Source organism: Coregonus lavaretus, assembly GCF_964263955.1.
Source record: "Coregonus lavaretus genome assembly, chromosome: 3".
NCBI classification, from domain to species: Eukaryota; Metazoa; Chordata; class Actinopteri; order Salmoniformes; family Salmonidae; genus Coregonus; species Coregonus lavaretus.
The window spans coordinates 26,109,416-26,125,291 of record NC_139990.1 but is presented as its reverse complement, the minus strand read 5'-3'; the positions used below and the strand labels follow the sequence as shown (position 1 = coordinate 26,125,291).

The 15,876-nt window shown below is 45.6% G+C and overlaps 1 protein-coding gene across 2 annotated transcripts in view; it reads right to left on the bottom strand.

Moving 5' to 3' along the window:
* Positions 1-15,876, bottom strand: part of LOC311118318 (protein capicua homolog) — a 34,373-nt gene that overhangs the window by 5,423 nt on the left and 13,074 nt on the right. The window contains exons 4-15 of one of the 2 annotated variants that reach the window (XM_084157612.1): positions 15,410-15,509; positions 14,936-15,118; positions 12,517-12,649; positions 11,860-12,035; positions 11,414-11,552; positions 10,839-10,921; positions 9,638-10,535; positions 8,597-8,736; positions 6,409-6,569; positions 4,052-4,611; positions 2,038-2,261; positions 1,714-1,859 (exon numbers count right to left, since the gene is read on the bottom strand). In XM_084157612.1, coding sequence (XP_084013738.1) covers positions 1,714-1,859; positions 2,038-2,261; positions 4,052-4,611; positions 6,409-6,569; positions 8,597-8,736; positions 9,638-10,535; positions 10,839-10,921; positions 11,414-11,552; positions 11,860-12,035; positions 12,517-12,649; positions 14,936-15,118; positions 15,410-15,509 — 2,943 coding nt within the window. The remainder of the gene's footprint in view (positions 1-1,713; positions 1,860-2,037; positions 2,262-4,051; positions 4,612-6,408; positions 6,570-8,596; positions 8,737-9,637; positions 10,536-10,838; positions 10,922-11,413; positions 11,553-11,859; positions 12,036-12,516; positions 12,650-14,935; positions 15,119-15,409; positions 15,510-15,876) is intronic. The other variant, XM_084157613.1, reaches the window with a different exon arrangement.

Genomic DNA, 15,876 nt, shown 5'->3' with positions numbered 1-15,876 from the left:
GACGGAGCTGCTCTTCCTCCCGGGGAAGGACTGCCCGTTCCATGATCTCGCCATCACGGTTGACAACTCCGTTGTGTCCTCCTCCCAGAGTGCGAAGAGCCTTGGCGTGACCCTGGACAACACCCTGTCGTTCTCCGCTAACATCAAGGCGGTGACCCGATCCTGTAGGTTCATGCTCTACAACATTCGGAGAGTACGACCCTGCCTTACACAGGAAGCGGCACAGGTCCTAATCCAGGCACTTGTCATCTCCCGTCTGGATTACTGCAACTCGCTGTTGGCTGGGCTCCCTGCCTGTGCCATTAAACCCCTACAACTCATCCAGAATGCTGCAGCCCGTCTGGTGTTCTACCTTCCCAAGTTCTCTCACGTCACCCCGCTCCTCCGCACACTCCACTGGCTTCCAGTTGAAGCTCGCATCTGCTACAAGACCATGGTGCTTGCCTACGGAGCTGTGAGGGGAACGGCACCTCCGTACCTTCAGGCTCTGATCAGTCCCTACACCCAAACGAGGGCACTGCGTTCATCCACCTCTGGCCTGCTGGCTCCCCTACCTCTGCGGAAGCATAGTTCCCGCTCAGCCCAGTCAAAACTGTTAGCTGCTCTGGCACCCCAATGGTGGAACAAGCTCCCTCACGACGCCAGGACAGCGGAGTCACTCACCACCTTCCGGAGACATTTGAAACCCCACCTCTTTAAGGAATACCTGGGATAGGATAAAGTAATCCTTCTACCCCCCCCCCCCCCCCCCCCCCCCTTTACTCCCCCCCCCCCCCCCCCCCCCAAAAATTTTTTTTTATTATAATAAAAAAAAACATTGTAAAGTGGGTATCCCACTGTCTATAAGGTGAATGCACCTATTTGTAAGTCGCTCTGGATAAGAGCGTCTGCTAAATGACGTAAATGTAAAATGTGTGAACAAGCTTTAGCGTGCATAGATACACCTGGCCTGCGTGCCAAGAATAGGTGTTGCCAAATGTATTTAAATGCCCCGTTTGGGGATATTCTAGTTAGTTCACTTTTGGGTAACTCAAGGGGAGGCTGTATCTGAGCCTGGTGGACCCCACCTGTGGTTTATTAGTTAAGACAGGTTTTGTCTGATGAGAGGCTTTTTCTTTTGAATGTTGACATTTTGAAGTCAGAACTTGGTATATATATATTTGTAAATATCATCGTCATCTTTGAAACACCAGCGCTGTGTAAATAAATCCAACAATAATTTGCATCTATACCTGTATGCCTCCTGTTGAATCTTTGTCCTTACGACTGCTAGAAGGCCCCTATTTTATGTTGATACAGTGCAGCGGAGAAAGGCTACAGATTTCGTGCCAACCTGTCACTTCAAAAGCACTCAATGATCTTGGAGTCTCTGCATTTGAACTTCATGTTTATTGTGGTATAGCATCATTTAAACAGAATCCAATATAATTCCAATGCAAGAACCCCCAAAAATGTAGCCCCTTTCCGATTTCAACTGCCCCCTTAGTCACTTTATCCTGGTCTGGATCGAACCCTCAACGCTAGTGATGTAAGCACCAAGCTCCAACCAACTGATTCCCTGGCTACAAATTCTTCTCCACTTGGTCATAACTGTCAATACACGTTTACTGTCAACTATGTAATCTACCAAATAGTGACCACAGAGAGAAGCAACGCGATTGTGATGTGTTTTAATTTCCTCCCATTGCCCCTCCCCCCATCCCTGTCACTCACTTTTCAACGGAGTCAGAGGGCTTTTTGAGTGGCGGTGGGCGGAATTTGGTCTTCTTGGCTGAGGGGGGCGCGTTCCTGTCAGTCTGTGAGGGAGGCAGAGGAGGGTCCAGTCCTGTGGGAGGGTGGAGAGGTTCCCTCGGTCCAGCCTGGAGAGACACAAAAAGGTAGAGGGATCAGTAACCTTACCAGCAGCCTTATAATAAGTGTTTGCGATAATTGCTTGCATCGCGATAATATAATTGTTCGTATTGCTTTTTGCAATATCTACAGAAGTCATTGTTTTCGATGGGTGCGCGATCTTCAGCAAAACCCAGAGTCTCTTACCTCTTTGCTGTGGCCCCCGTTGCCACTGTCCCCTTTGTTGTGGCCCTCATGGGGCCAATCCTCTGCCTTCCTGGACTCCTCTGGTTCAGGCGTCCCCCTCTCCTTCTTTATCCCCCTCTCCCTCTCTCCATCCACGTCTGTCTGTTTCTCTCTGGCATAATCTCTGTCATCGTCCGTATTCTCTTCTTTCATGTGGCTGGCTCGACCACCATCTTCTTCATTCCCTGCAGGAAAACACAAAATAGCGGCTCATGATTCCTAGTAATAATACAGTTGAAGTCGGAAGTTTACATTCACCTTAGCCAAATACATTTAAACTCAGCTTTTCAAAATTCCTGACATTTAATCCTAGTAAAAATGCTCTGTCTTAGGTCAGTTAGGATCACCACTTTATTTTAAGAATGTGAAATGTCAGAATAAATTGTAGAGAGAATGATTTATTTCAGCTTTTATTTCTTTCATCACATTCCCAGTGGGTCAGAAGTTTACATACACTCCATTAGTATTTGATAGCATTGCCTTCAAATTGTTTAACTTGGGTCAAACGTTTCGGGTAGCCTTCCACAAGCTTCCCACAATAAGTTGGGTGAATTTTGGCCCATTCCTCCTGACAGAGCTGGTGTAACTGAGTCAGGTTTGTAGGCCTCCTTGCTCGCACACACTTTTTCAGTTCTGCCCACAAATGTTTTATAGGATTGAGGTCAAGGCTTTGTGATGGCCACTCCAATACCTTGACTTTGTTGTCCTTAAGCAATTTTGGCACAACCTTGGAAGTATGCTTGGGGTCATTTTCCATTTGGAAGACCAATTTGCGACCAAGTTTTAACTTCCTGACTGATGTCTTGAGATGTTGCTTCAATATATCCACATAATTCTCCTTCCTCATGATGCCATCTATTTTGTGAAGTGCACCAGTCCCTCCTGCAGCAAAGCACCCCCACAGCATGATGCTGCCACCCCCGTGCTTCACGGTTGGGATGGTGTTCTTCGGCTTGCAAGCGACCCCCTTTTTCCTCTAAATATAACGTTGGTCATTATGGCCAAACAGTTCTATTTTTGTTTCATCAGACCAGAGGACATTTCTCCAAAAAGTACGATCTTTGTCCCTATGTGCAGTTGCAAACTGTAGTCTGGCTTTTTTATGGCGGTTTTGGAGCAGTGGCTTCTTCCTTGCTGAGCGGCCTTTAAGGTTATGTCGATATAGGACTCGTTTTACTGTGGATATAGATACTTTTGTACCTGTTTCCTCCAGCATCTTCACAAAGTCCTTTGCTGTTGTTCTGGGATTGAGTTGCACTTTTCGCACCAAAGTACGTTAATCTCAAGGAGACGGAACACGTCTCCTTCCTGAGCGGTATGACAGCTGCGTGGTCCCATGGTGTTTATACCTGCGTACTATTGTTTGTACAGATGAACGTGGTACCTTCAGGCGTTTGGAAATTGCTCCCAAGGATGAACCAGACTTCTGGTCTACAATTGTTTTTCTGAAGTCTTGGCTGATTTCTTTTGATTTTCCCATGATGTCAAGCAAAGAGGCACTGAGTTTGACGGTAGGCCTTGAAATACATCCACAGGTACACCTCCAATTTACTCAAACGATGTCAATTAGCCTATCAGAAGCTTCTAAAGCCATGACATCATTTTCTGGAATTTTCCAAGCTGTTTAAAGGCACAGTCAACTTAGTGTATGTAACCTTCTGACCCACTGGAATTGTGATACAGTGAATTATAAGTGAAATAATCTGTCTGTAAACAATTGTTGGAAAAATTACTTGTGTCATGCACAAAGTAGATGTCCTAACCGACTTGCCAAAATTATAGTTTGTTAACAAGAAATTTGTGGAGTGGTTGAAAAACCAGCAGAAGAGATGCACTGAAAGTACATTCAAAAAGGCCATACGCAGAGAAGTGAAGAGAGGAGAGATGGAAGGAGAAATGGAGGTGAGAGAGGAGGAGGGTAGGTGCAAAAGTACAGCGTGAAAGTGAGGGGAGACGGACTTCAGTTTTGACGTACCTGTTGGTATATTGCTGCTGGACGTACCCATTGAGTTAGCACCGGGTTGGCTATGTGCCTCGACATCCTCCATCATCTTCTCTATCTTTATGCGCTCTTTCTTTATCTCAGTCTTGGTCTTCCTTTGGGCCTGGCCCTCCACCTGTGGCTTGTGTTCCATCTCTGCAGTCAGGTGTGGCATTCCCTCTTCATGTGACTGGGTCACCTTTGAACCCTGGACGCCAACAGCCGAGAGTGATGATTGGCCGGACACTTCTTGAGCCAAATTGGGGGGCACGGAGGTAATGGAAACCATACCTGGCGCCAGGGTGACGCTCGGGGCTGGGTAAATGGCGGTTAGGAGTTGACGTCCGGTCCCCGGGGCTCCAGGGGAAAGGGCTGGGGCTAGCAAGGGCGGTTGGCCCGCTACGAGAGGCTGCATCAGGGTTTGGCCGGCCGGGGCAATGGTGGTGAAGCCCAGGGTTCTCAGGGACGACGGCAGGTAGCCTGGGCCTGGAGAGAGAGGGGCCTGGACCGTTGCTGTGGAGACCACTCCGGTGCTGGATTGGACATAAGTGATCCTAGAGTAAAAAAGAGCCAAAAAGCAGATGGTTTAGCTATGAACACATTGTTCTGATGAACGTCAATTGACCAACCACAATAAACTAAAAGTCTGCTGAGTTTCTCTTGTCATTAAAACATGCCATGTGAAAGTAATAGTGGGACACACAGTGCATTTTGAAAGTATTCAGATCCCTTGACTTTTTCCACATTTTGTTACGTTACAGCCTTACTCTAAAATTGATTAAATTGTTTCCCCCCCCCCCATCAATCTACACACAGTACCCCATGATGACAAAGCAAAAACAGGTTTTTAGAAATTCTTGCAAATGTATATAAAAAAAACCTGGATGTATCACATTTACATAAGTATTCAGACCCTTTACTCAGTACTTTGTTGAAGCACCTTTGGCAGCGATTACAGCCTCAAGTCTTCTTGGGTATGACGCTACAAGCTTGGCACACCTGTATTTGGGGAGTTTCTCCCATTCTTCTCTGCAGATCCTCTCAAGCTCTGTCAGGTTGGATGGGGAGCGTCACTGCACAGCTATTTTCAGGTCTCTCCAGAGATGTTCGATCGGGTTCAAGTCTGGGCTGTGGCTGGGCCACTCAAGGACATTCAGAGACTTGTCCCGAAGCCACTCCTGCGTTGTCTTGGCTGTGTGCTTAGGGTCATTGTCCTGTTGGAAGGCGAACCTTAGACCCAGTCTGAGGTCCTGAGCGGGTCTGGCGCAGGTTTTCATCAAGGATCTCTCTGTACTTTGCTCCATTCATCTTTCCCTCAATCCTGACTAGTCTCCCAGTCCCTGCCTCTGATAAACATCTCCACAGCATGATGTTGCCACCACCATGCTTTACCGTAGGGATGGTGCCAGGTTTCCTCCAGACGTGACGCTTGGCATGCAGGCCAAATAGTTCAATCTTGGTTTCATCAGACCAGAGAATGTTGTGGTCTGAGAGTCATTAGGTGCCTTTTGGCAAACTCCAAGCGGGCTGTCATGTACCTTTTACTGAGGAGTAGCTTCCGTCTGGCCTCTCTACCATAAAGGCCTGATTGGTGGAGTACTGCAGAGATGGTTGTCCTTTTGGAAGGTTCTCCCATCTCCACAGAGGAACTCTGGAGCTCTGTCAGAGTGACCATTGGGTTCTTGGTCACCTCCTTGACCAAGGCCCTTCTCCCCCGATTGCTCAGTTTGGCCGGGCAGCCAGCTCTAGGAAGAGTCTTGGTGGTTCCAAACTTCTTCCATTTAAGAATGATGGAGGCCACTGTGTTCTTGGGGACCTTCAATGCTGCAGAAATGTTTTGGTACATTTCCCAGATCTGTGCCTCGACACAATCCTGTCTCGGAGCTCTACGGACAATTCCTTTGACCTCAAGGCTTGGTTTTTGCTCTGACATATACTGTCAACTGTGGGACCTTATATAGACAGGTGTGTGCCTTTCCAAATCATGTCCAATCAATTGAATTTACCACAGGTGGACTCCAATCAAGTTGTAGAAACAGCTCAAGGATGATCAATTGAAACAGGGTGCCACTGAGGTCAATTTCGCATCACATAGCAAAGGGTCTGAATACTTATGTAAATAAAGTATTTCATTTAATTATTTTTAATACAATTGCAAAAAAATTCTAAATACCTGTTTTTGCTTTATCATTATGGGGTATTGTGTGTAGATTGATGAGAATATGTATTTATTTTTATCCATTTTAGAATAAGGCTGTAACGTAACAAAATGTGGAAAAAGTCAAGGGGTCTGAATACTTGCACTGAATATACTGTATAATCAGACGTTTCTTGTAGGTTAAAGTGAGTACCTTGTTGGAGGCGAGGTCAGCAACACGGTCTGAGGGGGTTTGATGCCCGGAGTCATCACAGTGGCTGTTGCCATGGATACAGGGAAGGGACCCCCAGGATGCAATGCTCCAGCAGGGTGGACATTTGTCTGGACCATCGGCATGGGGGCAATCTGGATGATCTGTGCAGGACAACACACACATACAGGTCAGCCAGGAGGCTAGTGGTCCCCATGCATCAGTTGCATGCATACTTGTACCACCAGAGTTGTGGTTTTATTCCCGCACTACCGGTCAAAAGTTTTAGGACACCTACTCATTCAAGGGTATTTCTTTACTTTTACTATTTTCTACCTTGTAGAATAATATTGAAGACATCAAAACTATGAAATAACACATATGGAATCATGTAGTAACCAAAAAAGTGTTAAAATAATATTCAAATAGCCACCCTTTGCTTTGATGATAGCTTTGCACACTCTTGGCATTCTATCAACCAGCTTCATGAGGTAGTCACCTGGAATGCATTTCAATTAACAGGTGGGCCTTCTTAAAAGTTAATTAAGTTAAACACGTAATGTGTTTGAGCCAATCAGTTGTGTTGTGACAAGGTAGGTGTCACACCAGCCTTCGCTTTGACTTCCCCTCCTGTCCAGCTCAGGCGTTCGGCGTCGCCAGCCTTCTAGCTGCTGCCGAACCTGCTGCTGGCAAATGCCCTTCACTCATCAACCCCGGACTTGTCTCGTCATCATTACACACACCTGGTTCCAATCTCCACTCTATCACTGTATATTTACTCCCTCTGTCGTTTGTCTTTGTCGGTCATTGTAAATGTTCCTTGTTTTCCTGAGAGGTATCTCTCCTACTATTTCCTGAGTACTTTATATTTTTCACTTTGGGTTTTGTCCCGCTTTGATATATGGTGCTTCAATAAATTCAGTAGTTCTAAACCTGTGACTGCCTCCTACCTACTCCTCTCTACACCTGTGACAGTAGGGGGGTACACAGAAGATGGTCTTAAGAACAGCTCAAATAAGCAAAGAGAAACGACAGTCAATCATTACTTTAAGACATGAAGGTCAGTCAATCCGGAAAATTTCAAGAACTTTAAAAGTTTCTTTAAGCACAGTCGCAAAAACCATCAAGCACTATGATGAAACTAGCTTTCATGAGGACCGCCACAGGAATGGAAGACCCAAAGTTACCTCTGCTGCAGAGGGTAAGTTCATTAGAGTTACCAGCCTCAGAAATTGCAGGACAAATAAATGCTACACAGAGTTCAAGTAACAGACACATCTCAACATCAACTGTTCAGAGGAGACTGTGTGAATTAGGCCTTCATGGTCGAAACCACTACTAAAGGAATAAGAAGAAGAGACTTGCTTGGGCCAAGAAACTCGAGCATTAGACCGGTGGAAATCTGTCCTTTGGTCTGGAGTCCAAATTTGAGATTTTTGGTTCCAACCGCCATGTGTTTGTGAGACGCGGTGTGGGTGAACGGATGATCTCCGCATGTGTGGTTCCCACCGTAAAGCATGGATGAGGAGGTGTTATGGTGTGGGGGTGCTTTGCTGGTAACACTGTCTGTGATTTATTTAGAATTCAAGGCACACAACCAGCATGGCTACCACAGCATTCTGCAGCGATACGCCATCCCATCTGGTTTGGGCTTAGTGGGACTATCATTTGTTTTTCAACAGGACAATGACCCAACACACCTCCAGGCTGTGTAAGGGCTCTTTGATTAAGAAGGAGAGTGATGGAGTGCTGCATCAGATGACCTGGCCTCCACAATCCCCTGACCTCATCCAAATTGAGATGGTTTGGGATGAGTCGGACTGCAAAGTGAAGGAAAAGCAGCCAACAAGTGCTCAGCATATGTGGGAACTCCTTCAAGACTGTTGGAAAAGCATTCCAGGTGAAGCTGGTTGAGAGAATGCCAAGAGCGTGCAAAGCTGTCATCAAGGCAAAAGGTGGCTATTTGAAGAATCTCAAATATAAAATATATGTTGATTTGTTTAACACTTTTTTGGTTACTACATGATTCCATATGTGTTATTTCATAGTTCTGATGTCTTCACTATTATTCTACAATGTAGAAAATAGTAAAAATAAAGAAAAACCCTTGAATGAGTATGTTCAAGCCTTTTTTCGGAAAGAGGTCTACAAGTTGCTGTTATGTGGTATGCTTGTGTGTAATAATCACTACCTTGTTTCCTGGAAGAGCACCATTTTGAACAGGAAGGGGAGGGGCCACGAGGGAGATGGGCTGAGGAGGAGTAGAGCCTGTTCTCACTGTTGCCATGGGAACCAACATCTTGCTCTGTAAGACTGGAGACTGGGCTTGGACTGGTGAGAGAAAGAGAGAGAGAGAGAGAGAGAGAGAGAGAGAGAGAGAGAGAGAGAGAGAGAGAGAGAGACAGGGAGAGAGAGCAGTTGAGGTAAGACTGGTTTGACATGATAACTAATGACAACCATAAGGTGATGAATTCTATCTCTCACCGAGTATGCGATTATTGTGGATAGTTAGATTAACATAGCAGTTTGATTAAAACATTTACATGCTTTGCAAGAAGAACGATTGCCCTAATAATCCTGTTTACATGGACACACTGAAATCAGGCTACCTGATGGCACTCTGATAAATGCAGAAAATCGGCAATCAAAATAAATGTTCTACCACAGCAAATAATTTGGTTCTGAGTTCGGACATATAACGTTTGTACGTGAAAACTACCTTGCATACATTCAGTTGTTCACTCACACTAAAGAGGGAGGCTCGCTCGGCTGGTGCTAGCACATGCACAGATAAAATACACCGCTCGAACGTCGATTAAGGTGTTTACATGTCCTAATAATTCAAAAGATTGCTCAGAAAGCCAGGTGTTTTAATCGGCATATGCTTACTTCGATTTTGACCTTACGCCGATTAAGATAAACAGAGTAAGGTGTTTACATGACTATTGCATAATCTGTCTACTCCCGTTTAATGTCGAATTATTAGTGTGCATGTAAACGTACTCACTGACAGTTAATATTAAAGAGTAGGGATATGCGAGACTAAATAGAAGGTTACACTTATTCTGGGTTTGAAGGGGAATTCAACTAATTTCTCCCAAAAAATAACACTTAGACCTATGAATTTTGGATGGTCGTAAGCATATCCCCTTGTATATAGCAAAGTCCCCTCCCCTTTTCCATAGGTCCTCCCCTTTTCCATCCCTGTCAGCCAATCACTCCTCTCTCTCACCTCTTGCTCCAGGGCTGACCCCTCCCACTGCGGCATATCTTATTCCCGCTCCTGCCCCCGAATGTATTCCATTGGCCAGGGAGACATGGGTGGGTGGAGTAGAGGGCAGCGTGAGGACGCCGGTTGGCTGCTGGGTTAGCTGGGGGGAGGGGCTCTTGGGGTTGGCACTGACAGAAGACAGGATGGGCAGGATGTACTGCACCTGGGTGAGGCCAGGCTTGGCACCGCCAGCAGGGGTGAGAGAGGCGGCAGGAAGGAACTGGGGCTGCAGCAGGGGGAGGGGGAGTGGCAGGGTGCTGTGGGTGGGGCTTAAGAGAGGCTGAGGCGGGGCTATGAGCTGTATAGACTGGTTGGGGAATGCTCCTCCCAGCACTAGACTGGTGACCTGCAGCCCCCCCGGCCCCACACTCACGGGATTGGGAGAGGACGAGGACAAGTACCCACCCCCTGCTGTGATAGGCCCGCCTCCTGCTCCCGGTCCTCCAATCAGAAGCGTGGCTTTCTTCTCCCCGGGGAGGGCACTGAAGGCGATGGGGCCTTCCATTGGCTTGCTGGTGATGGGGATGGGCATGCTGGCGATGGGGCATACCACGTTGGTCACCATGGTGGGGGCCATCCGGACTGCACCGAGCACCTGGGTGAGTCCATAATCCAGAGCGGGGGTGTTGGGCGCCGATCCAGGGATGGAATTAGAGGGAACCTGCCCCCCTCCTCCTCCTCCTCTTTTGGATTCTCCACTTCCCTCTTCTCCTCCCTCCATCCCTCGCTTTCGCTTCCTCTCAGAGCTCTCTCCGGTGCTCCCCCCTGTTTTCCCCTTGGTAGAGTCGGAGTGAGAGTCAGGGTGGGAGGTGCTGGTGGCATAGGGGAGAGAGGAGCGGACCACTGGCTGGAAGGCTCGCTGGAGGGGGAGAGATCAACGAGAAACGTTAACTATGGTCCCTCCTGAATTAAGTCTCTCAGTGCACCAACGTAGAATTTAAACTGGTGGGGGAATGAAACAGATCAGACTCACACCATCTTAGCATAGGTGGGAGGAAACAGTGGCAATTGAATATCTATCTATTAGATATCTGTTCAAATTCAGTATGGCAATGCTACTTCATTTGGCAGTTCCATTACCCATGAAATCTAAATTTTAACAAGTTAATAGCACCTACAGTCCAAAAGGCTAAGAGGCTATATGGCTAAACGGGTAGGGTACCTGTCCATCCGGCTCATCCTCGTCACTGTCAGTCACTCTCTCTTTACACTTGAGGTCTATGGATCCCTCAGGGCACGAGTCCTCTGGAAATGAAGAGGATACAATAGGTACAATCAGACATGATAGGACAGTAAAGACATAAAATAAATAAAACAACAGTGAATGTGCCATTAAAAACGGACGAATATGAGACAGACAAGCAACATAGCGGCTATAGGAGCTGTCTCTAGGATAGTTACTGTAGAAAAAACATCTATAGACTACATGTGCAAGACATTGAGAAGCCCTAGAACAGCTATAGAACAGTATTAAGACCATATAAATAGAATAGGGAATCTACTCTATTCTATTTCAACGAATGAGACAGTGGACACACAGAGTAGCCACCATGTCATTAACCTTCAAAGTTCCAGAATGGAATGATAATGGCAGCCATTTTGGTCAGGGAGAAATCCAAACCAGTCTAATTGAAATGAATGGCGGTAGAGGCATAGGTGATGCATTTCCTGCTTTTACTTTTTAAATTCTACTTCCTAATTCTATGGTAGCCACACTAAATATGACTGTGACCTCACCCATGACATCATCGTCCCCCTCTTCCTCACAGATGACCATGCGCTCCTCGTCGCTGGTCACGTCCTCGCTGGCCCCACACTGTGCCAGGGAGAGAGTAGGGGGGCGGCTTCGGAATGAGCCTGCCCCTTCTCGACACAACTGAGAGAGAAATACAGAGCTAGAAGTTAGCTCCACTGTGATAGAAGGTTTGGCACAAAATGGCCGCCGTGGATCACCTAGGTGTGGTTGCTATACATTGGTGGTGAAGGTGAGTGAGTTCCCTTCTTACTATGCTAAGTGCTTTGAGATATAATGCAGTCTTTTACTGGATAACTATTACTAAACAGAGAGAGAAGAAAGATAGAAAAATAAGAAAAAATAAAAGACAAAAAGGGGGGGAAATTGCGTACAAAACAGGTAGAACAGAAGAAAAAGTGATGCCACTAACTATATCAGTCCTCTGTACCTTCTCCAGATCTCTAGCCCGCTCCCTCCTCTCCAGGCTGTGTACTGCACTCTGAGAAAAGGCCCGGGGGCGAGGGAGCTGACCACTGTTGGCCCCCACACAACGCTCAGAGCCCCCAGGCCAGTCCGGGCCTGCCGCACCCTTCACCTCCATGCCCTGAGACCCTGACTCAGGCTCTACGGTGGAGGAGGGAGGCGAAAGAGTCTTAGTAAAATCCCATTAAATAGGGCTGGTTTCCCGGACATAGATTAAGCATGCTCCTGGACTAAAAAGCACATTCAATGGAGATTTTCAATTGAGCTTGCCATTTAGTCCAGTGTCCGGGAAACAGGTCAATAGAGTACATTGTATACAAGACATACCAAAATTGTAAATACACTCATACAAGCACACAATCACACACAACGAAGAAGATTAAAAATAGCTTGTACAAGCACAGGAAAAAACAAACCCACCCACACGCACCCTCAGAGGAGTGGAGCACGGAAATATACAAATAAGTAGGTAACACTTTTCATCAAAGTGCTCTCATTACTATGTACATTTTCCTGTAAGTAAAGTGTAAGAAATGTACGATGATAAATAAGCACACACAAATGCAAACACAGCTATAGTGAAAAGACTCACACACACACATTAACACACGCACTCTCTGACCTGTGCTCTCCGACATGCTCCTCTCGCGTGTCTCTTTGGCCCCTGGGGTCTCTCGGCCCTCAGAGATAGACTTCCTCCTGTCCTTGTTGCACCACTTCCAGTCTGGGTGGGCCTTGAAGTGAGCCTCTTTCACCTGGGAGAGAGAGGGGGAGGGAGAGAAAATGGAGTCAGACACAGAGTCATAACATGAAAAGGATAGAAGGAAGGATGGAAAGAAAACAGAATATTCTATTCTCTGGTTTAGAGTCCTTGGGTGTTTTGAAAGGCACAATAAACAATACAATCTATTGATATTAACATCATTATTACAGCCTGGTCCCAAAGCTGTTTGTGCTGTATGGTGTATGTACCAATGATGTGTATAAACCCTGGATTGCTGATGCTATGTATTGGCCATTGAGAGGCTTTGAAGCCGCCGGTCGGCCATATTGGCACTCCCCAATAGGAGCAGTCCTCCATAGGAATGAATGGAATTTTACAGTATTTCAATTAAATGTTTCAAGGACAAAATTACATGTATTTAAGTATTTTTTTTGCTGTAGTGGGGACAGTAACATTAGTACTCTCCCCCAAAATTTTACTTTAAGGAAAATGTAGTTATATATACACAGTACCAGTCAAAAGTTTGGACACCTACTCATTCAAGAGTTTTTCTTTATTTTTACTATTTTCTACATTGTAGAATAATAGTGAAGACATCAAAACTATGAAATAACACATATGGAATCATGTAGTAACCATTTTTTTTAAAAACTAATCCAAATATATTTGATATTCTTGAAAGTAACCACCCTTTGCCTTGATGACAGATTTGCACACTATTGGCATTCTCTCAACCAGCTTCGCCTGGAATGCTTTTCCAACAGTCTTGAAGGAGTTCCCACATATGCTGAGCACTTGTTGGCTGCTTTTCCTTCACTCTGCAGTCCAACTCATCCCAAACCATTTCAACTGGGTTGAGGTCGGGGGAGTGCGGAGGCCAGGTCATCTGATGCAGCACTCCATCACTCTCCTTCTTGGTCAAATAGCCCTTACACAGCCTGGAGGTGTGTTGGGTCATTGTCCTGTTGAAAAACAAATTATAGTCCCACTAAGCGCAAACCAGATAGGATGGCATATCGCTGCAGAATGCTGTGGTACCCATGCTGGTTAAGTGTGCCTTGAATTCTAAATAAATCACAGACAGTGTCACCAGCAAAGCACCCCCACACCATAACACCTCCTCCTCCATGCTTCACGGTGGGAACCACACATGCAGAGATCATCCGTTCACCTACTCTTTGTCTCACAAAGACACGGCGGTTGGAACCAAAAATCTCAAATTTGGACTCATCAGACCAAAGGACAGACTTCCACCGGTCTAATGTCCATTGCTCGTGTTTCTTGGCCCAAGAAAGTCTCTTCTTATTATTGGCGTCCTTTAGTAGTGGTTTATTTGCAGCAATTCGACCATGAAGGCCTGATTCACACAGTCTCCTCTGAACAGTTGAAAAAAAAAAAACAGTTGATGTTGAGATGTGTCTGTTACTTGAACTCTGTGAATTTATTTGGTCTACAATCTGAGGTGCAGTTAACTCTAATGAACTTATCCTCTGCAGCAGAGGTAACTCTGGGTCTTCCTTTCCTGTGGCGATCCTCATGAGAGCCAGTTTCATCATAGTGCTTGATGGTTTTTGCGACTGCACTTGAAGAAACTTTCAAAGTTCTTGAAATTTTCCGGATTGACTGACCTTCATGTCTTGAAGTAATGATGGACTGTCATTTCTCTTTGCTTATTTGAGCTGTTCTTGCCATAATATGGACTTGGCCTTTTACCAAATAGGGCTATTTTCTGTATACCCCCCTACCTTGTCACAACACAACTGATTGGCTCAAACGCATTAAGAAGGAATGAAATTCCACAAATTACCTTTTAACAAGGCACACCTGTTAATTGAAATGCATTCCAGGTGACTACCTCATGAAGCTGGTTGAGAGAATGCCAAGAGCGTGCAAAGCTGTCATCAAGGCAAAAGGTGGCTATTTGAAGAATCTCAAATATAAAATATATTTTGATTTGTTTAACACTTTTTTGGTTACTACATGATTCCATATGTGTTATTTCATCGTTTTGATGTCTTCACTATTATTCTACAATGTAGAAAATAGTAAAAATAAAGAAAAACCCTGGAATGAGTAGGTGTGTCCAAACTTTTGACTGGTACTGTATATATTAATTTTTTTATGTTTAGATAACATAATTGAATTTGCATTAAGGTGTCTGTAATAGAAAATTAATGTAGACATTAATAAATGCATTTCTATAGCTTTCAAAATCGTTTTTCACAATGGTGGAGGAGTACCAAGATGGCTGCACGGTGGCTTCAATACAGCGCCCCCTGTCAGTCATCCAGGGTTTATATACATCATTGGTATGTACCTGGAAGGCAAGATCGTGGTACTTCTGCTTCTCTTTGGGCCCCAGGGCGTACCACCACTCGCCCAGGATTTTGCTGACCGTGCGGTTGTCCTGGTTGGGGTGCCTCTGGTGCACCAGCGCCCGGTGACGCTTGCTGAAGATCATGAACGCGTTCATTGGCCGCCGAATGTGGTCCTTTTCCCTCTGAGAGAGAGAGATGTGGTAAGAGGGTGCATGGAAGGGATGAGCCACAAGGAGTAGGTCGAATTTGCCCCTAATCACTGATACAGGGTAAGATATTTTTTATCCCCCTAATGGTAAGATTGGGATTGGGGGTCAGGTAATCTGATCCTCGATCTGTAGATAATGGCAATTTCTAGTTTGAGCTAATAGCACACAGAGAGAGGGACACATACTGTATGTGACTGGGAGATATTAGACTGAGAGACACAGATAAGAAAATAGAAGCCAGAGACAGACAAGCAGAGAGCTCACCTTTCTTTCTCCATCTTTGGGAAGGGCACTGAGGGACTGAGTGCGCCTCTTGATAGGGCCCGTAGATGGGGCAGGATCATTGGCTACACCCGGAAAAAACCTGCCAATCAGAAACTCAATATGATTATGGCCTGCCAATCAGAAACTCAATGTGAATATGGCATGCCAATCAGAAACTTAATGATTATGGCCTGCCAATCAGAAACATGTAATAATGTGTGAATGTGTATGAGCAAAAAGGGCAGGTTTTCCAATCTTCTTCAATTGGCGGCGCACAATTTGCCCAGCGTCGTCCGGGTTTGGCTGGGGTAGGCCGTCATTGTAAATAAGAATTTATCCTTCTTCATCACTTAATTTCTAAGTCCGTTTTGTGGTTTTAAGTGGTACATTCTACTGTGTACAAACACAACTATGACATTTTCTCTATGTAGGTCTCTCCATCAAACTAAGTGGATTCAACAATCAAT